At 40.3% G+C, this 20,961-nt stretch overlaps 2 protein-coding genes across 4 annotated transcripts in view; one reads left to right on the top strand and one right to left on the bottom strand.

The window, feature by feature from the left end:
• Positions 1-4,176: 4,176 nt before the first annotated feature.
• On the bottom strand, positions 4,177-9,098 carry RB195_017097 (uncharacterized protein; the record flags this gene model as incomplete). Of its 2 annotated transcripts, none has more annotated exons than XM_064183943.1 (4): positions 4,177-4,306; positions 6,647-6,781; positions 7,246-7,327; positions 8,972-9,098. In XM_064183943.1, 4 exons carry the CDS (start codon positions 9,096-9,098, stop codon positions 4,177-4,179), a joined length of 474 nt encoding a protein of 157 aa, XP_064039824.1. The 2 variants fall into 2 exon arrangements, with proteins under 2 accessions (XP_064039824.1, XP_064039825.1); XM_064183944.1 differs by having other exon boundaries at positions 8,972-9,059.
• A 5,694-nt stretch (positions 9,099-14,792) lies between these two features.
• RB195_017096 (uncharacterized protein) overlaps positions 14,793-20,961 on the top strand; it is a gene marked incomplete at both ends in the record, with an annotated part of 62,641 nt that continues 56,472 nt past the window's right edge. For both annotated transcript variants that reach the window (XM_064183942.1, XM_064183941.1), the window contains 2 exons: positions 14,793-14,822; positions 20,815-20,915. In XM_064183942.1, the coding sequence (XP_064039822.1) occupies positions 14,793-14,822; positions 20,815-20,915 (131 nt within the window). The remainder of the gene's footprint in view (positions 14,823-20,814; positions 20,916-20,961) is intronic.

Here is a 20,961-nt window from a genome sequence, read left to right as displayed (position 1 = left end):
GCTTCGGTTATTAAGCGCCCTCAAAACATGTAGTAAACATGGGCCGTAGCGCTCATATAAGCAATGCGACTCAGTTTCACGAAATCACTCAACAAAAACTCGTAGGAACTCGTCCCTAGCCATAGATGAAGCACTTTAAAGGCATCACCTCACGAATCTGAGGTTGTACGGATTTCAGGTGGAGTATTCGTATACTGGATAGTAGATTATGGAAAGGGGTGATTCCGTTCATTTCTTACTAATTGCCGTGAAAAACGACCTGAAAGATGCGGCGCATGCACAAGGCTGGCGCGCTCCAGTCGAACTCGTTGTAGAAAATAGCGCACCGGAACTCCCGAAGCCGTATGTATCTCGCGGGCCGTTTTTTTTACGGCAATTAGGAAGAAATGGACGGAATCACTCCCCTCCCCATAACCTACTATCCCGCGTACGAATACTCCACCTGAAATCCGTACCACCTCAGATCCGTGGGATGATGCCTTTAAGAATGCGCAAAGCAACTAAAAAAAACATTTTTTTCTTCATTTTCAAAGTACTTTTGACTATATTAGTCCCCAAAACACTTACAAATTCATTCTCATTGCAGAAAACAGTGAACAAGATGGTATTGAAAGAAATTACACGAGCAATCGATGATAACCTCAAAGGAAATTACTTATAGTGCTGATTTTTGTGGATTCAATTTTATGAACTGATTAGAGCCACACAACGGTTTTCTTGTTAGCAACGATAATAATAGTGATGATAATAATAGTAATAACAGTGAAAATAACAAAGATCATAAATTTTCTTGATTGTGCTTCTCATTAACCTTCAGAAGACAAATTTCCACCCGCAGCAACAATTATTTTACTGAAAGAACCATCACGCATATCTCAAACATTCGTAGTTCTCTCATAATTTTCAAAATTGTAACTGTAACTGTAAATTTCAAAGGTTTTTTAAAGTACGCTACTCATGTTTTATGAACAACTTCTATGTATAAAAATTAGGATACATGTGGCAGAAAAAAACAGTCATAGAAATAAATGGGATGTCCTTTTTTTCAAGAGATTGGAATAATCAAAGAAGAAAATGGGCGGGGTAGGAATGTTATGATTGGTCAGTATGAACAATTAGCTAACTTTTGCTTTTCTGACTTGTTTCTCGATGGGAGGTGTAGGTAAAAATGCCCTTCTTCGCGGAAGGAAGTAAAAAGCAAATAAGCCAATCATAGCATCTCTACACCGCCCCTATTAACACATATTATAGTCACAACGTTTAAAATCTATTTAAATAATTTAAATAAGTTTTTTTCTCTTTGTTTTTTCCTTAGCTCCAGTGATTTCGTGCACTCAAATCTTTTTCCTTTTCAGAAATCTACGGGCCAAAAATTAAAAAAAAAGAACGATTCTCCTAGGTATATGTCTAAAGTACGTAGCTACGGACAAAAACTTCAAACACGGCGAAAATAAAATGCGCATTTCGTGGGTGGGACAGGGGAGAAAGCGTATAGTTAGCTATTCAATCGTGAAAAAAGCGTTTCACTACGAATAGTTGGATATTTGAAGGTGAACATCGATGGAACCACTACATTATTTATTACTTCGCTGCCAATGGGTATACATTCACCAAATTACCTGCGAAATAGCAGTGACTTCCTGGGCTGCGGCAAAGTAACCAAATAAGTATATGAAAATTTCAAAAAAAGCATGCGGAAAAGGGAAAAATCTGTAAAAAAAAGAAGTGCTTAAATGCAGAGATTAGCGTGGATAACAAACGGAATTCATTTGGTTCGCCCAAACGAGACGACATATTCATCAACTTTCCGTTGTTATTCGACTTAGGTCCCGAGGGGATTGTACATCACATCATGTACTTCTATCAAATGTCTGATAAATTTCGAACTAAACATTTCGGAATAGAAAAATTGTCAAGTTCATTTTTCTTTTCTCCTTGATTTCGTCTCGTTCTACATTCTTAAAATTTCATACTTCTATTTTCTGTCACCTACGTAATCCTGTTTAAACTACCCTAAGAACAGTTTACTCTTCAATCAACAGCTAAGAATCAGGAAATCACCTTCTTATCCAGAAGAAGACCTGGAAAAAATGTCCTAAGAGAAAATACAGCGGAGTAATAACATGGATATTGGGCACAATGTTCTGAAATATTTCATCGAAATTGCAGTAAATTTCCCCCTGGGAAAGAACTCATAAACTGTGGTTATATGCTCAGGTACATCTATAAGTAAAGGTAATAGATAGATAGAAGAAGATAGAAGAAGATAAATAGAATAGACCAGGAAAAATTCATGGTTTAAATTTCTGATCTTTGAATAGAAATTAGAGAAAAAGTGTTTGTAATTGATCTAAAAGACATCGATCGTGAGATCACTGGAGCCAAATCAAAAACCAGAAGCTTAAATCAAATGCTGATTTCATCCACCACTTTAAATTTTGAGGACTTGTTCTATTAAGAAGAAAATGAACATGACGAAGAGGTTCTGCAAGGAAATAAAGGAAGAAATCGATGGAATACTGTATGTTCTAGGAGATCTTTCGGGAATTGTCATAGTCCAAAACGACAAACCATTGAATCACTATTACAGCAGAATACCGTAAGACCATTAAAATTATTTTTCTGTATTTCTGATGTTCTGCTAACTAACTCGTTTTCACACGCTGCAGCTTTTTTTTTTCGCCTTCATTCGTGAAAAAAATTGAAAAATCAATAAATTAACAAATTATGCAATAAATTGAATAAATAAATGAGTATATTAACAGAATATATTTATTACTACTAAAATTATCGTTGAGTTCCAAAAAAATTGAATAAGAATCATTTAAAATATGCTGGATAAAAGTGAAATTACCACACTTTCCTATTTTTAGCTAACAATCAAAATTAGAAATTGAATAAATAACAATAAAATAAATACACCAATGATGGAGAGGAATACCGCACTGGATGAGGACTTCAATTTCTCAGTGTAGAAGGGGCAACAATGACTTTCTTTTGATGAATTTGCATTCCCATTTAAAGGCACCGTCTCACGAAATTCTCGTTTCATGAAAGAAATAGCTCTCTAATGGGAACACGCAGTAGAATTGGCTTTCGACTAAGGCATTTCATCCCAAAAACTAGAAAAAACATCAAATTGCTACGCCGGTTGGCTTTTGCAGATTATTGGATCGCGTTACACGTTCAAATGACCTGAATTGAAGACAAATACGTTTCAGCTTCCAAAATGGATTGATCACTGCCGATTTAGCGGAGTTCAAATACTACATAGATATGGATACACTACCGCTTCGGATCGACTCATCCATCTACAAAGAATCTCATCTACAAAGTATTTCATGCCAAAAAATGACGGAATTTGTTTTCAGCTAACGGTTGAAGTTCTCGCCCGTCCAGATTGTCAGTCAGCGAGACCTGTAGCGTGAAAGACCAGCTTGAAAATAATTGTCGACAAGATTCCTGGCCTATCTGCTTTCGTTAGAGACAGTGTATGACGAAATTAACTAGTAATTAGTACGAAAACCCCAGGAAAACCGTAATGTTGTTCGGGTTGTTGATGACGGAAACCATCGTGCCCGCCAATCATCCTCTAATCGTCCTAGAAAAAGGCGTGGAAAAGCGTGTTCCTTCCTACGAAACCGCTTGTAACGCTCTGCATCCGTGTGCACGCGCCGCATCCACGTGCGAGCGGTCGAAGATCAATGGCAGCTTCTCACCAGCTTAGTCAACTAAAACAAATACAGCTAACAAATAGGCCGGTGAGGGGACGGAAGCGTGTACAAGTGGGCGCGTTCTAACGTAACTCGTAGGAACTTAATGTGGTTTCCACGCCGTTTTTCTTAGGACGACTGGGGGAATTAGAGCGGGGCCACGCTCGTTACCGTAATCTACAACCTGAACTCTACGTTCTTCTTAGAATTTAGTTACCACGACAATCTTGTGATACACTACCTTTAACACTGCTGTGTGGTCCTACGTAGTGAGGTAGTACTACTGATAATTCTTAACATGTCGTGTTCAAGCGACCAAATTAACAACAAAAAAAACCAAAAAAAAACAAGCAAAAAAATTCATGCAAACTTCATTCTATTCCTAGAAAAACAAAAATGAGCTAAAATCATCCGAGGATTATGTTAATAATTATGCATAAACTGCGATTTTCTTCTTCGACAATCAATTATCGAATATGGTCGGTGTAGGTGGCATGCGATTGTAGGATGCTGTGGTTGCATCGCATTCGAATGCGATCGGAGACATCGATCGTACACGATAGAAATTACGGCTTGATGTGCCGATAAGATTACTGAAAAATCGTACAAAAATACATAAATCATGCATGCAAACTGAAGAAAAGTAACGCATGCTGACGTCTGTTTTTAAAGAAAGAAGAGAAAAGAGAAAGAGAAGAGAAGAGAAGAGAAAAATGCAAGGTTTCCTGATGAGAGATATGAAAAAAAACCTAATTTTAAGAGTTTTGGCTGGAAATTTGCGATGATCAACAGAAACTTGTATTAAATGGCCCAGGATAGCAAATCTAAAGACAGAAGTAACGCGGAAACGAGCTCACTGCAAAATTTCTAAAGATTTCTGGAGATCCAGTTCAAGGATAACATTAGTAGGTTAATTAAGTTAAAATCTACAAAAAAAAATTCAGACTTTTAAATAATTGTATAATAATAATAATTTGATAATATAATATCCACCGTTTATTTTTATACATTTCTTGGAGCACCTTATTAACTAATCTATCCGACTAATAAAATAGTAACTAATAAAATTTCCTCTCGCCGCCATCACATATACCTCCCAAAACAATTCTAATTTTCTCCTAAGCAGGTCTGACTTTTATTTAAAACATAAAAAATAGAGGTTACAGGGAAATATTGAGGCTATAAGGTATGTGATTGAATTCGGGAAACTGAAATGCTGCATAGCAGCATTCAAAGCAATTTCAGCCTGCGCTGACGCATCAGAACCGCTCCGGCCAAACTCAAAAACTTTAGTCTATGACGTACGAGCGGTGCGAGCGATCACGTAGAAATGGACCACTTTTTAAACTTTTTTCTTTCCTGCCTAAACTCAATTCTTTCGTGTCGGAACACGTTTCGCCGTGATCATACATGGAAGATTCAGGTTACACCAAACGGACACCTATGTACTGTGGATACATCTTATACAGACACGCAACAAGGAAGGAAGGAAGGGATCACGAATTTTTCACGTGACTAGTTTTAGACAATTGAAATCTTATTGATTGTGTTATTGATTAAAGAGAAACTAATACATTCACAATTATAGCAGAACGGAACACATAAGTGACGGGTTGATGGAATTATTTAAAGCTGCTCAAAGGTCTCCTTAGACGTTTGTTCCAAACACACTTGGAAAAAAATTCTCTCCTAGAAGATTTCGGAAGTGGTGGGCGGTTTGGATATAGAATAACAGTGGTAGGTGATTGTTTTTTAGTGCACTGCTGTAAAGTTGAAAATTATGTATTCGCCTTTATTCCACCCGGCCTGCAAAGTCTGCAATGTGTGTTTACCTCATGCTAGCCTGGAGGAATTTGTCTATTGAATACGGTAAATCCACGAGTTGCTAAGGATGTGTCGCGGTGATCAGAATCAAAATAGATGAAAAAAACATTACAAGAAGCAATACGAAGATAATAAATAGGAACAATATAAATAATAATAAAAAGGGAAATAATTGCATTGCACTTGGAAATGTTATACCAATACGGGAAAGATGATAGAACAGTTAGCGACGATTCGCCCATTTTGGAGAATTAACCTATATTTGCCTACTTCACTAACTTGCCTTTTTTGCTGCAGAAATTCAGAGTATCATATATCCTCATTTGTCCGAACTTCGTAAAAGTCCGTTTTTTTTTTGTTTGTAGTACGTGAATAGTAATTAGACACATACATATAGTGTCTACAGCGTCAATAAACGAATGTAGCGGTCCTTCATAACGGGGAGAAGAAAGGACGTTGTAGTGTGATATCCAGAGAGAGAGAGAGAGATCTTTGAGAAAAGTTAAAGAAAAAAGAAAAAGAAAAGCAGAAAAATTAAGTTAAATTGAAAAAAAAATTCTTAAAAACATGAGAAAGTAATGTTTTTTGAAGGCGATCATTGAGTGTCCGACATGCTTATGTACAGCTCATAAATACTTTAAAAATTACACTATTGTGGTGACATCAGAAATCTTGACGTGAAAGCCATGGTAAAGTTTCTTAATAATGGAGAAATAACAGAAAAAGGAGTTCTGGAGAAACATTTTTTATTATTGATGGAAAAATATTCTTAAAAATTCTAAAACAAAAAGTTTTGAAGCACAGAAATCGTTATCCGTTTGGTGACAAGATATTAGGCTGTTTTTTCAAATCATATTCCCTTTCATCTCGAAAAGAAAAACAAATTAATTCAAACAGACAAAAGCTGAGAGAAAAATCCAGGAGATAGGACGTAACAATAGGGAAAGAAAAGGAAAGGATTTTGAATATCCGGTTTTCAAAACCAAATTTTCTCTATGTTATTTAGAAAATTCCACTTTTTTCCGACTTCACGTTTTCACATCTTCAACGTAGTACACTAAGAAGAGCAAATAGTGCCATAATGATGCTAATAGCGCCAGAAAACCTACCACTTGCAAACTGCGCGGAGAACTTGTTCGTTTGGTGCAAGCGGTGTACCAGTCACAGTCCCGTTACCAACTCGTGTCATTATCTCGTCGAATCGAACGAGCTGCGATTTCGCACGTACGCGTCGATACCGTAATCTGAATACCGTATCCGGCTAGGATTGCTGACACTGCGAATATAAATGTGAAATTTCATTCTATTTATCTAACAATCATTGCCAGTAAACTAAATTTTGCCACTAATGTGATTTATGAATACTTCTCGGATAATTGCAGTTCCGCAAGTAGTTCTGCAATTGCGGATCACGGTAGAATAAATTAGGTGTAGTCACGTCAAAACGATATGAAGCACGGTGCGGTTGCGCAAGCGGCTGCGCTGGAAGCGTAGCGGTGGAGTGTAGCGGTTAGGAACAAGAAAAAACTCATGGTACCACTATTCTTCGGTACAATCCGCAATGATCTCACCTTGATTCGAACCGCTTTCTCCACCGCCCCGCTTCAGGCGTAGCCGTTTACGCAGCTACACCAAATTTCGCGTTGTTTTGACATTTCATTTAATATATATATATATATATAATCATTTAATAATGTTAAAAACTAACCCGACGAAATCATAGGCGGTCGATAGAAAGGAAATAGAACATAATACGGATATTACAATTATAACGGTTACCCACCAGACCACTGAAAACATCTTTTTTTTACATTTGTCAAGAAAAAATAGTTGATTCAAAGAGAAACTTTGTTTCCGATTAAATTCGAGATGATCAGGAGGAAAAAGGAGGCAAGCTCAGCAATTTCAAGGATTAGGATAGGAGAGCAGGCATTCACCATCAATTTGCACATATATAGACTTATGTTAACCCATACAACCGCATTACCTGTTCGATTGCTACAAAACGGATATGAAGGAGAGTTTGAGACTCAGTCTCGGAAATGGCCACGAGAAGTAATGAAATTTTTGTGGAATTCTCCTCAGTGTCTTGTTTTTGACCCTAAATTTTTGTCACCTTTTAAAGAAATCGTATTAAATGTCTGATTTTGCCCTTAATTTTGTTCTCTAACTAGTCCATCATCGCAATTTCCAGAAAAAAATTGGCATTCCCATACGGGAATAAATTAGTCAGAAAGATTAAGAACGTATGCAAAAAGATCGAAAACCTTCGTATAAAAAAATTATAGAGAATTGCTGTCCCGGAAACCGGAGGAATCAACGGAGCGTCAAACTTTCTTCAATAAAAAAAAACTTAGGCGCTGAAAGAAAGGAGCCGCCAATAAAAATCTGTGCTCAGTGATCTCAAATTTGACATTTTGATAGCAGCCGTTTGAAAAGAGATGCTACTCTGACAAGATTTCATGTGAACAGCTGTTCATAACAAGCTAATCAAGGATTCGGTAAACGTTAGAAAGAAGGTAGAATACCGCTTCGGTGCGAAGAAATGATTTTATTGATTTCAAGCATCCGTTGGGAAGAGCGACTACAAAGACGTCGGATATAAAAGATATAAAAGTGATGTTATGCATAAGATAGATATAGGTATAAAATAAACTTTACAGGAGCATGATAAGAAAGAACATAAGTTGCTGGATCATTAGAAAGAATAAAAGTCAAAGAAGCTCGATCACGACAGATTTATAAGTGCACGTAGAATAAGCCTAGGAGATGTTTCACTGCACAGGAAAAACGCTCCCAGAACCAAACAACTATTCCTTAACACTTCGACGAAATGCGCACCTTTACGCTTGGGTGTCGACCGATGTGCTTTAGAGGCATCACTCCACGAATCTGAGGTGGTACGGATTTCAGGTGGAGTATTCGTAGACGGGATGGGAGACTATGGAAAGAGGGGTGATTCCGCCCATTTCTTCCTAATTACCGTAAAAAACGACCCGGAAGATACGGCTTCAGGCGTTCTGGAGCACTATTTTCTACAGGGAGTTCGACTGGAGCGCGATAGCCTGCATTGTGCGACGCCGCATCTTCCGAGCCATTTGTTACGGCAATTAGGAAGAAATGGACGGAATCACCCCCCTCTCCATAGTCTCCCATCCCAGTTATGAATACTCCACCTGAAATCTGCATCACCTCAGATTCGTGGGGTGATGCCTTTAATTATGTCACTATATTAAAGATATCATTAATAGTTTTTTTTTAACTATTGGGTCACGCTGTTTAACTCCCGACGGAAATGCATGGGTTCACCAATGAGTGGTGCAGTGAAATCGTGAATTGTTACGTACCTGCACGGAGGGAAATTTCTGATTTATTTTACTCTAACACCGTAGCGCCCTATTCTTTTCACTTCATTCACTCTCTCAGCCGCTCACTCTCTTTCTTCCTCTTCAGCCTGCCTCGGATCAGATCAATTCGATGTCCAGCATGTCGGATCCGTGATCTCGTGATCTTATCCCACATTCCATAGCAAAGTATTATCTTCTCATATATGACAGACATTAACAAAAAAAAAGGAAACTGACTGAATGCGTCGACGATACAATGGAAATGATGAGATGTAACTCACTCTAGAAAATAATGGCAGATAAAATCTCGTAAACTTGAGCGTTCACGTTCGAGAAGTTAACGTTTACGTGCAAAAGTTCATCTCAAAATCTCTGAAATCCTACAGAGAAATCCCAGAAGATTGTAAAAATTACGCTGGGTATTGAGTGATTCGCCGGTGAGTCACGCATCCCTTGTCACAAACAGTGCCCATTAGTGTCACGTTCGAAATGTGATCTTTTCAAGATCCATGCAAGGCGCCAACTTCTAAGCTGTTGGTATAGATATGCATAAAAATATGTTTTTTAGCCTCCAATAACCTTATTATATCTTTTTTTTTTCTTCAATAACCCAAATGGCTCCCTTTCCGGGGAACTTCAAACGTGGAAATGCGCACATCGGTGTAAATATTTAAAGAGAACTCGAACGAATGACTAATCTTTAGATCCTCACAAGACTGCTTGAAAAAAGTGTATTTCATTTATGTTTAATCCCTTGCTACAGTAATGATTGTATCCTACAAAAGGCTCTAAAATCCAATCCAGACCACATCAGGTGAAATATGTATGCAAGTTGGGCTGATCCGTACATCAATCAAGTAAATTTCTCGCTAATCACAGCTCTAAATTGTTCTTTTAATCCGTACGGCAAAAAAAAGCGAGAGATTCTGGATATTGCTCCATTACTGAAGCATTTCAATGCAGTTGAAGTGGCATTTATTGCTTTTTTACCTACCTTTTTACCCTAGGCAAAAATCAGGACATAGCAATCGCAACAAAGCATATTTTTTGAGTCAGTTTAAGAATTCTTTCTTTATGAGTAAAATTTCAAGGATATTTTCCTAGTGCGCAAACAAAAATAAAGACTCGAGGAACAGTCTCTAGCCTACCGTAAACTCCATACAAGAATTCTATCCCTCTCTAAACTTTCTTCTTTTCCTTTTTTTCATATGTGCTTCTAAAATTAAAAACGTCTGTAATTAGTCGTAAAATTGTGAATTGAGATGAACGTGGAGGAGGGCTAGTCCGCGAAAAACACAAATTTCGTGAAAACGGCCGGCTGCAACGCTGAAGCTTCAATTAGAGAGCAGCAGGAGAAAAAATATGATTAGCCGCTCCTTTTTAAGCAGGTCAGAGCTTAAACGTGGAAGAGTTCGGAAATTTGAATGGGGATCCAGAAGGGCAGGCTTCGAATTCTGTTAATTCATTAAAAAGAAGACTTTCCTAGAGTTTTCAGTCAAAAAAGAAACGATACTGAGCAGAAGAGGATGATTTCTATGAGAAACAGTGAACTTCTAGTGGAAATGCCTCCGCACACGCAATTCCAACAAGAATCAAGCTCAATTTTTTTTTAAACATGTCGTAACGGAGAAACTTTCCAGTTGTTTCTACTCCAAAAAGAACCGATACTAAGCACTAGAAGATGAGTGTCAGGAGAAACGAGGAATTCCCAGTGAATACGCCGCAGCACGTGCAATTCCAGAAGAATTAAACTCAATTTTTTGATGAAAAAGCTTGTCCTCCGATGGGTGGTCGTACGCATAACATCGGTGTCTGCGAAAATAAGCACCCAGGCTAGCCATTTCGAGCCATATACATAGTTGTGTACATGTTCACCCTAGAGACAGAGGAGGTCTTTGTAATTGTGCATTGTTAAAGGTAGTGAGAGAGTGAAGAGAATACACGGATGATGACGACGACGACGACAACAACGAATTTCCTTCTCCATTGTATTCGACGAAAAATATCCGCTAAAGTGAAAGTTCGTGGCCAAAAGTACGTAAGGAAGCCAATTTCCCCAATAAAACAAATGGTTCAAAAATTACCTCCGCTCTCTAAGGATCGGAATTCGCCGAAAGGACAAAGCAAAAAAAAACCTGGATCACAGAGCAGAGGATAGAGAGAACAATGCCAGAATTCTGCTGTTACCGCCCAACTCATTGACAAATGACATGTGTGGTCGGCCGCCTAGAACCATGTTCCACATATAGAAACATGATTCCTAGTTGTTTAGATGAAAAATTGAGATCCTATTCCAATTATTTTTGAGTTGTTTACAACTTTTCCTTTTCCTACTCTCTATAGATAGCATTTTTGGATTTCTAGAATTCACAATCTTAATCTTAAAGTTTTTATAGAAGTTCAAAAAGTTAGAAAATCTAAAAACTTTAATATTCAAGCTTTTGAAAAAAAAGAGTCTCTTTTACAGAAATTCCGTTCAATTCAATTCAATTCTAATCCGATGGGGAAAGGTCATTGTTCTGAATTGGATACGTCTACAAAATTGTCAACAATCATGGTCCCATACCAAGCGAGCAGTGAAAAACAAGAACAGACCGAAAGAACGGCTGTGAAATGATGACTATTTAGATGCGTTTTTTTTTTCTAGGATTGGGAAAACAAAAACAAAAGTAGTTCACTTGCTGTTCAATGGAATTTTGAAAAGCTATCCTCTTAGTGATTTGATTCGTGTGTTTCCTAAATTTTAAGGTCTTATGATCTTAAACTTTTTTTTTGAAAAAGTGTGCAAAATAGCAGACAATAAAGAAAATTCAAGCTGCCCCCTCAAGTAGGTTAGCGCCGAAATTCAAAAGAAACACAGAGGAAAATAGAACAATATCTGCACTACACTGAAACGATTCTGCTTATTTTAAAGTGTAGGAAAAAATAAATAAGGGAAAAAAACAGAAAAAAGGAAAAGTAATTCTAAGAAGCTTGTAGTTTGACGACGGTTAATTTCACAGAAATCATCGTCTAGTCACTTTTATAATTACATTACTGTATCAAAGTAAACATATGACTTTGCGGAAGATCCAGAACGTCGATTCTGCATGAATGGATAATGTCAGTGCCATATGGAGGGCATTGATCAGTCGTAGATCAAAATACGATGTGAGATTGGACGAGTTTGCGATATTTGAGCTATTCACATTGCATTTCTTAGTTATTGGTAGATTTTCAAATTGAGTATGGAAGATTACTTCCATAGAGGTCACTTAAAGTCAAAACAATGCTTATAATGTTTTTTTTTTCTGGAATAAAGCATTAGAAGCCTAAAGTTGATCAATGCTTATTCGAACAATAAGGCTAAAAATATGAAAGATGATAAAGAAAACAAATCTTTGATTTTCCTCCAATTTCTTCGACGTTCCGGGATCCTCTTCATGATCGACACATTTGTCGGTGGATCAAAATCAGTAATCGATTGTCTTCCCGTCAAAAGGGAAGAGTGCGCACTTTTCAGCACTAGCCTTGCCTTTTCTTTTATTTTTCTCTTTTTCTTTTACGTCATTTTCACTTTGATTACACAGTAGTCTAAAAATGTCAATTTTCTTCTAACAGCAATTTTCTCGTGATGCTTTGGCAGAAAAGCTTTACTTTTCTGAAGCCAAGTTACAGAAGACTAAACTTTTGTCACTCCACACTTTTTCCCTTCTTCTATTCTCTTTTTTCCTCCTTTCTTTGTTCTACCTCTTATTTTTCTTTCCTCGTTTCCGTTATCTCCCCACTCACTCACAACGAATCCCTGAAAAAATAGAATCGAGGAGTTTTCATTGAACTTTCCGGAAATGAATTTTGTTCTTTTTTTAATGAAAAACTTGCATTCTTGTGTCATGGACCCCTTCTCTTTCATAAAAAAAGCTGAAAACTTCAGCGAGGCATCTCGATCAGAATCTCCTCTGTGAAATAAAATAAGTTTTTCCTTTTACTTTTTATCTATTTCTTCCCAGATTTCCCTTGTTTTGTTTTCTGTTCTCGTGATTGTAAGCTTCTGAAAAAAGATGACAAAGTTTTTTTTCTGCATCATTTAAAGGCATCACTCCACGAATCTGAAGTGGTACGGATTCCACGTAGAGTAATCATATACGGGATAGTGGACTATGCAGAGGGGGTGATTTCGTCTATTTCTTCCTAATTGCCGCAAAAATTGCCCGGAAGATACGGCGTCCGAAGAGGCGTTCTGGCGCACTATTTTCTACAAGGAGTTTGACTGGAGCGCGCCAGCCTTGAGCGGCGCCTCATCTTCCAGGCCGTTGTTTTACTGCAATTAGGAAGAAATGGACGGAATCACCCACCTCTCCATAATCCACGATCCCATTTACGAATACTCCACCTAAAATCTGCACCACCTCAGATTCATGGGGTGATGCCTTTAAACTCAATTTTCACTGGAAATGACCTTCAACCGACTGCCACTTAACGTTTCGAAAGTTCCTGTGCTAATTTCAGTAACCTGATGAACTACCTCATTTTCGTGGAGCCTCTTCGAAGTTAACGAGACAGTTGAACCCTTCAGGGAATTTGCTCTAGGAACATTGCAGGCGTTTAAAAAGTCACGAAGAGGTGTTCTGGATAATTGTTAGGGGAGTAGGAGAAACTGCTGGTAAGAAAATAAGGGTGGTAAACATGCCGCTGTATGAAGAAGAACTTCAAAAATCCAAACTTTTTTGAAATTACAAAAGTGTTTACGTTCAAAAAATGTTTGAAACAAAAAGAACATTTTTAATCATGTTCTATCATGCATAAACGCGTAAGTCACAAGAATAAAACATGTCAGTTGTTTGCCAAACGTGTCAAAACGTGCTAAACCCTGTTGCAATTGCGTAAGTAGTTGCGCTCGAAGCAGTGCGGTGGGACCGCTACTCACCGCTCCAGTCGTCAGTGGGGAGAGGGGTCGTTATGTACCCGCAATCCTTGCAATAAATCCTTGCAGAATACGCTGTCGGTGGGTCATTGCAGGCATATCTTAGGCTTGCTGTGATCGCTAGACCACGCCCATCCATCGCCACATTTGCCGTGTTTGTATAGCAAAAACGTGATAGAGTTGACTTCTAAGAAGGTTCAAGGAACAAAAAGGTGACAACGTCACCACGTGTAAAGTGGAAAAAAACGTAAAATTGAAGATGCTAAAAGTGAAGCAAAAGCATAAAAGATCTGTACAGGAGCAAAACAACATCAAAAAACATAAATGAAGCTGATAACGTTCCAAAATAAAAGTTAAAAAGGGTAAAAACGAGAACCTAATTGTTGGAAGACGTAGAATTGTGATAGGAAAAACTATATGGAAGATATAGATATATATATATATATATATTTGTATTTATACAGAGTATTTATTGGACGAAAAATACTGCAATAGTTTGTAAAAGTTTCGATTTGCTTGTTTTACAGAAAAAAAAAACCCCTAGTTCCTATATATGGGATGTCGTGTGCAATCGTTCGATGTTTGTATCTTTTGTATCTCCATACGTAAGAGGTCGACACTCCGCACAGAAGCAATACCAGAGATAGCATGCTCTTGCGACGCATGTTTCGCACATCATTAGACGATGAGGGTCGAAAATGGACGATGTGATGGGCGGGGAATAAGGCAAACACAGCGCAGTGCTCTACTGACGCTATTAACTGCTGTGCAGCGCACTATACTTCGTACGTAGTTATCATTCTTTAAGATTCTATTTCGACCGCACTTCATACTTCTGTGATATCCAGAGATTTATTGTTTTCCGAATTTCGTTATCAATCTAATCAATCAGTACTCAGCTGTTTAAAGGAATGGACGTGTCGGTGTGGTTCATTCCTACTCGTAGCCGTATTCATCGACGGTCACATACTAGGAGTATAACGATACTAACGTGCGTCGTTCAACATGGAGACCAACGGCAAAGGAGGTGTGACGGTGAGTTGCATTTCATTTGATGAATGGTAACAGTTTCAGGAGCTGTAGACACAAACAAAGAAGAAAAAGGATGAAAATAGTGTGAAAAATTGGGTCATGATTACGTCACAGAACTGACATTGTCCCCGGATAGAACTGATTTACACCTCTTTAAGCATCGCAATTGTGGTTCAAACCACCCTAAACCTGCTAGAGTTACCTAGTTAGAGGGAGCTACTGAAGGAACCTGACAACGATGCTCCATTTGGAAGAAAATACGTCGTTCGACATGAAATTCGACGAATTTTTACCTATTGGAATGCTTCTATCGTTCCTCACTGTAGACGTCAGTGCACAACTCCAGAACTGCCCTCATATTTCGAGTCATTAAGACCTCAAAAAGAGTTTTCCTACCTTAACTGACCACACTCTCTTTGTTTAGAGAAATCTCATGAAGAAGAGATGATACTGATTGCGCTCACTGGGATCTCACCGTGTTTCAACAATATCAACTGAAAATGAAAGTGTATGGCCTAGATAGCAGTACTGTAAATAATAAGTGATAGGGTAACTGCAAACAAAGATAACTATGCGGATAGTAAAATTTTTAAGGTGCGGTCGTGTGTTGGTCGACTTTTTGAGAGTAATCCCAAATGTTTGATTCAACCCTTCTATTCCACCGATTCCATAGATCGTGGGATTGCAATTCTCAGATGGTCCTTCTCTTTCTCCTCTATTTTTTTCCCCTTCCGCGCTATCGGTCACTTACTGGTGACGCCTGCTGGCTTTATGCCAGTTTGAGTCGTTCCAATCTAGCGCTGTTTTGTCCGTAGCTTTTTTTCTTCGCAGGAACACCTGAACATTCTATGCCGATCTCAAATATTAGGCTGACAACTAGTTTCTGTTAAACTTCAAAGGTTTCGCTTTCAAATTTCGTTTGGTTGTCCTGTTAGTCCAACAATATAGATTATTAGTTTGTCCTAAGTACTCTAGTACGCAGTGCAGGAAGACAGCGGACCCGATGTTCGGACTTCTTCACAAAATCCTTTAAAAATCCGATTGTCTTCGTGTTCCATGCGAAGGGAAAAACCATTGGGCGACTCTGGCACGCGATTGGAACAAATGGAAGGATTACTGGCGTCCGCTGCCAGTTCGAAGAACAATTTTAGTCAAGGTGATCAAGATGAAATACTCCATATTCCACCAAAATGCCCCCGCTTTCCCTTCGATGGCTGCTTCTGACGGTTTAATTTCTCTAATTTGTGAAGGCCTGAAATCAATTATTCTTTACGAGATTTGTCTGGAACTGTCAGAGAGAGAGACGTGCAGCAGTGAGAATCAACCTGCAGATGAGTGATGGAACGGTCTCTCACATGACGTTGCATGGATGGTTTCACCCCTTTAAGTGTGTTGTTTTCTCCTGGGGAGTGAACTTTATATCATGCACCTATCCAGCTTCAATGAAAATCACTTAAGAGAATCCATCGGACAGGATCTTGGTCAGACAACGTGTTTAGCCAAAGAATTTTGATGCATGGACAGGACTATCGAGAACCATCTTCATCCGCTTGGATTCGTGTAGAAAAACGCGGTACAGATTCCTCATGCTCTGAGCGTTCACCAGCTGTGAATGGGGTCTGACACACGCACCACTCTACCCATTTTCCACTATGGATCTGGTTGGCTTATCTGGAAATAAAAATGAGTAGGCGCTTTATATCAACTTCTCGTGCAAGCGCCAATGGCTCAAGCCGGAAGTCTAGATGCTCCGACAGAATCATGTTGTGTTGCGGTGGAATGTCAAAAAAGTCATTCATTGAAAGCGTCTGCAACTCGGTTCTACTCTCAAGCTGAGAAGCATTGGAGGCACCAGGCAGCTGCAAAACCTAGAGGAATACAGAGAAACGTATTTTTTATTACATGACGCCCAAATGTCGCGGAGTTGAGTCAGGTAAATCCGCACAATCACTCTCGATTGGGGCATCCATCTCCATCGACCATACAGTCCGGACATGACCCGTCCGACTACCACTTCTCTCAATTCCTGGCTCATCACATGGAAGGACGCCACTCCTTCGATGAGGAAGAGCTCAAAACGGACCTTCAGTCAGTCTTTGATTAGTCTCCGGACTTGCAGAAGGAGGGGATCTAGAAACGGCCTGGATGTTAGCATGTCGTCGATACCGATGGAGGATAGCGTCGTCGATATCGATGGAGGATAGCGTCGGGCCGATGTCATCGCCTAACGAGATTACCCGCATCTTAGCCGAGGTGTGCCGTCCTTGAAAACAGCTCTGCTCAACCTTCTCGATCTTCTGCGAGAGCTTCCACAGAATCAATCCATTCGTCGCTATTTCACATTCTGCGGAACCTTACGTCTCGCCTGAACTGCCTATCCACGCTGAGTGTCCTCAGGTCCTCTTTCACCACCTCAGTCCAGAACTTCAGTTCTCGGCCTGGTGGGTTCTTCCAGCTCGAACGCGGCAAACTCCTCAGAACTCGTTGAACAAGGCGATCTGCCGGTCTCCTTAGTGTATGACCAAAGAAGCGAATAAGATTTACTTTAGCCACTTTCGATGGCGGCGCAAGATGTTGGTATCTTCCACGTGTCATCCGCTGGTATACCACATCAAATTCTGCGTAAAGATCTTCATTGTGGCATACCCTAGGCCAAAAGTAGCCAAGTAGCCGTCTAAGCAGCTTTCATTCCGTGCAATCAACCTCTCTATAACCGTTGACGGTGCTGCCCAAGTCTCCGATCCGTACATCATGATGGGGCGAATTATGGATAGGTAGGCTCGCAGCTTGACTTCATTGATGATGGGGCTCGACCACAGGCATCTCGTTAAGGAGTTAAATGCAGAAGTGACCTTAGCGCATCTTTGCTGAATATTTTTTTCGTAGCTCTTCAGCATACAGCCCAGGTAAGAGAACTCTTCGACGATTCCAATAGGTTGTAGCCAGCTTCGATACATGGTTGACATGTTTCGATAAATGTTGAAGTTTCGCACTGCTTTCCGCGATATAACGACATTGTCGGCGTACTCGAGATCAGTCAATGGGCACCCTGATGGTGCTAAGACAATGTCGGCAGGACACTGGTCGACTTTTCTTCGCATAGTGTCGTCGATGGCAAAATTGAACAGGAAGGGTCCTGCCACTGCCCTTCGTCTTACTCCAGTTATCACTTTAAACGGTGTTGTACATCGGTTATTGTTCGAACTGCAGCAGTTGTTCGTTGATTCACGTCATCAAGCGAGCGAACGAACTTTCCTGGTACTCCATCGGTGCGGAGCGCGTTGAGAAGACGGCCTCGGTGAGAGGAGTCGAACACGGCTTCAAAGTCCAGAAACGCTAGTTGCATTGGCTTCGAATACCCCTGCCAGATTTCGGTCATTCTCCTGACGATGAACACCTGGTCAATCGTAGATCGGCCAGGACGAAAGCCAGATTGCTCTTCGCGCGATGTTTCTTTGCGATGTTTAATGAGTCAGTCCAGGATAATGCGCTCCAATACTTTGTACATAACACGCAGCAAAGAGATTCCTCGATAATTCCTAGAGTCCGTGACGGATAACTTCTTGTGGAGGGGAATTATGATAGCGTGTCTGCACGAATCAGGTATCTTTTCGTCTATCCATATGTCATTGTCATCTCACTAATCCTAGACGGAGGTATTTTAGCATTTCTGCGCCAATCCCGTCGTCTCCACCAGACTTTCCATTCTTCATTTTTTGAATACAGACTAGAACCTCCGACTCGGTCGGTGTTTCTTCGTCAACTGCATATGTCGGTCTATGAACGTGCTCGAGTTCAGGAGCTGACGGTGCTAGCCGATTCAGCAAGGTCTTGAAGTGTTCCCTTCAAATTGGAAGGGTTGCTTCACTGACAGCTACTCCATTGGCAGTGTTGCGGACAGGAGAACATCCTTTTATTTTGCCGCTATACTGTTTTAGTAGAGCATATGCTTTCCGCTGGTCCCTGTCCTCCCACGCGTTCTCAAACTCCGTCGCTCTTGACGTCCACTCACTGTCTTGTTGCAGTTGATTACGCAACCTCCTTCTAAGACGCTTTTCCTGATTGAAATCGCTAGTGCTGCGGGCGACACATACAGAATTGTAGGTGGATTTCGTTTTGGCAGATGCAAAAGCAAATTTCTTCTGCGGCAATAGAACCGGGAGCGTTTCTCTTGCAGCGTCCTGGATGCACTTTGTGAAGGAATCCGCATCGCTAAGCTTCTTTCTGGTCCGTACTCCAATATAAACAGACGCACGTTGGCGGAATTTTGTTCTGTATTCATCGTCTTTCAGACCTGCCATTTCGATGTTCGGTTGAAGAGGAACTCCTTGGTTTCTCTTGTGGAACCGTATCTGGAAGCTGAGAAGAACTGGACGGTAATCAGAGTCAAAATCAACGTTCCAAACAGCTCCGGATTTCGGGATATCCGAATGAGGAATGTTCCTCGCTAGAATGTAGTCGAGCTGAAGCTTAAGTCCACGCTGGTGAAGTCCTCATCTTCTGCTTGCGCTGCTCTTCAGGCGTTAAAAGGGTTGACTCCTGCCACGTGAGCTGATGGCGTTGATGATTCCTCTTAAACGTGGAGGCGATGATGAGGCCCGTCTGTTTGCACAGGTCGACGAGACGGTCGACGGAGTCGATTCCGACTATGACCACCTGCTGGCTCGGTATTTTAGACATCAACGCATCGAGTTCATCTTAGAAGGTGTCCTTACTGTTGTCCTCAGCTGTTTCCGTAGGTGCGTGACCACTTACGATCCAGAGTTTACGTCCTCTGCGATCCCGCAGTCGTAGAAAGCCCATCTAGACGACGTTGAGCCAAATTCCTCCACCAGGTTCTTGTAATCGTTCCTCACAGCTATTGCGCAGCCACCTACTTTGTTCTCATCAGCATCGCCGCAGTATATGGTGTAATTTTCGATGCTGATAACGGGCCGATCTCTCATGCGTGTTTCCTGCAGTGCAGCAGAAGGCACAGAGAGATATCGCAGAAGTCTGGATAGAGCGGGTTGTTGGCGTTCACTCGATAGTGTTCGGCAGTTTAGCGTGACGAAACGAAGGGTTGGTGCTAAAGATTCCATGATCCCTTCAGGCAGTTGGTTATATAGCTCGTACGTTCCCAATGCGTACACTCGAACGCCTGATTGCGTTTAGTTAAAGCAGGGCCACCACGTGCAGGTAGCAATCAGACTTGTATACGCGGCCCCACGAGTTTATATAAGCAAATAATGGAGCAGGCAGGTTTCTTGAGGTGGTTCCGCAATCAGCAGATCAAATTTTTCTTTGGATTTCAATGCAAGTATCGGCCATATAGTAATCTGAGTGGAATCAGCAGAGTCAGCAAGTTAGTAGCAACCATCTTTGACGTTATGGAAATGATGGCAGATTTCCGTTAATTCTGGATTGCTTACGGCGATTTTCAAAATATTTTGCAATCAACCTCCAACAAATGGGGAGCCACGACGAATTTTGAACAACTTTTTCAAGCTGTTCAAAATCGTCGTAAGGCTTCCTCTGTCAGGCTTTCAGACAGAGGAAGCCTTACGACGAATTCCGACAAAAAGTGACAACTGGTCAGTTAAGATATTTATTCTAACGTGATTACTAAATCAACCAACCCTGTTTGGTGGCTCAGACAGCCGCTTGGATTGCCATCACGAACACTTTTTGGGTGCCTTCCCGGCTCCCTTTTCCCCTGCTATTTGTGGCGGGAAGGCTGTAGGTTACCTTCATTTACTTCTGTAACAAGGTACAAGAGCGGTTGACCATATTTTCTTGCAGTACACAAGAGAGCTACCCAAAGTAATCGTGGCCGACCCTCCACAGCAGTTAGCGGTATTGAGCAGTGCTCTGAAAAAGCCAAGCTAATAGGAGCCCTTAGAGAGCGCCTCTTTTCCGGAAATAACGCTGCCTTTTCTAAAAATGTCATGAAAACTATAGAAAAACGACAATGTTCTGTTCTTTTTTCCATGACTGAACTTTCTTAGCATTGCAGCCCGGCACTCCTGCTGCTGAGTCAGATGTAGACAAGAGGAGGGTTCAAGAATTGAAGGCGAAAGGAAAATTGTTTGGGAAATCGGCGCTTGAAGTTAAGAGGTATTAAACAATGCTTGATCTACAATAGCTCCCATTCATAAAAAAA

Source organism: Necator americanus, chromosome II, assembly GCF_031761385.1.
Source record: "Necator americanus strain Aroian chromosome II, whole genome shotgun sequence".
Classification (NCBI taxonomy): domain Eukaryota; kingdom Metazoa; phylum Nematoda; class Chromadorea; order Rhabditida; family Ancylostomatidae; genus Necator; species Necator americanus.
This window is presented reverse-complemented; position numbering and strand designations above follow the sequence as displayed.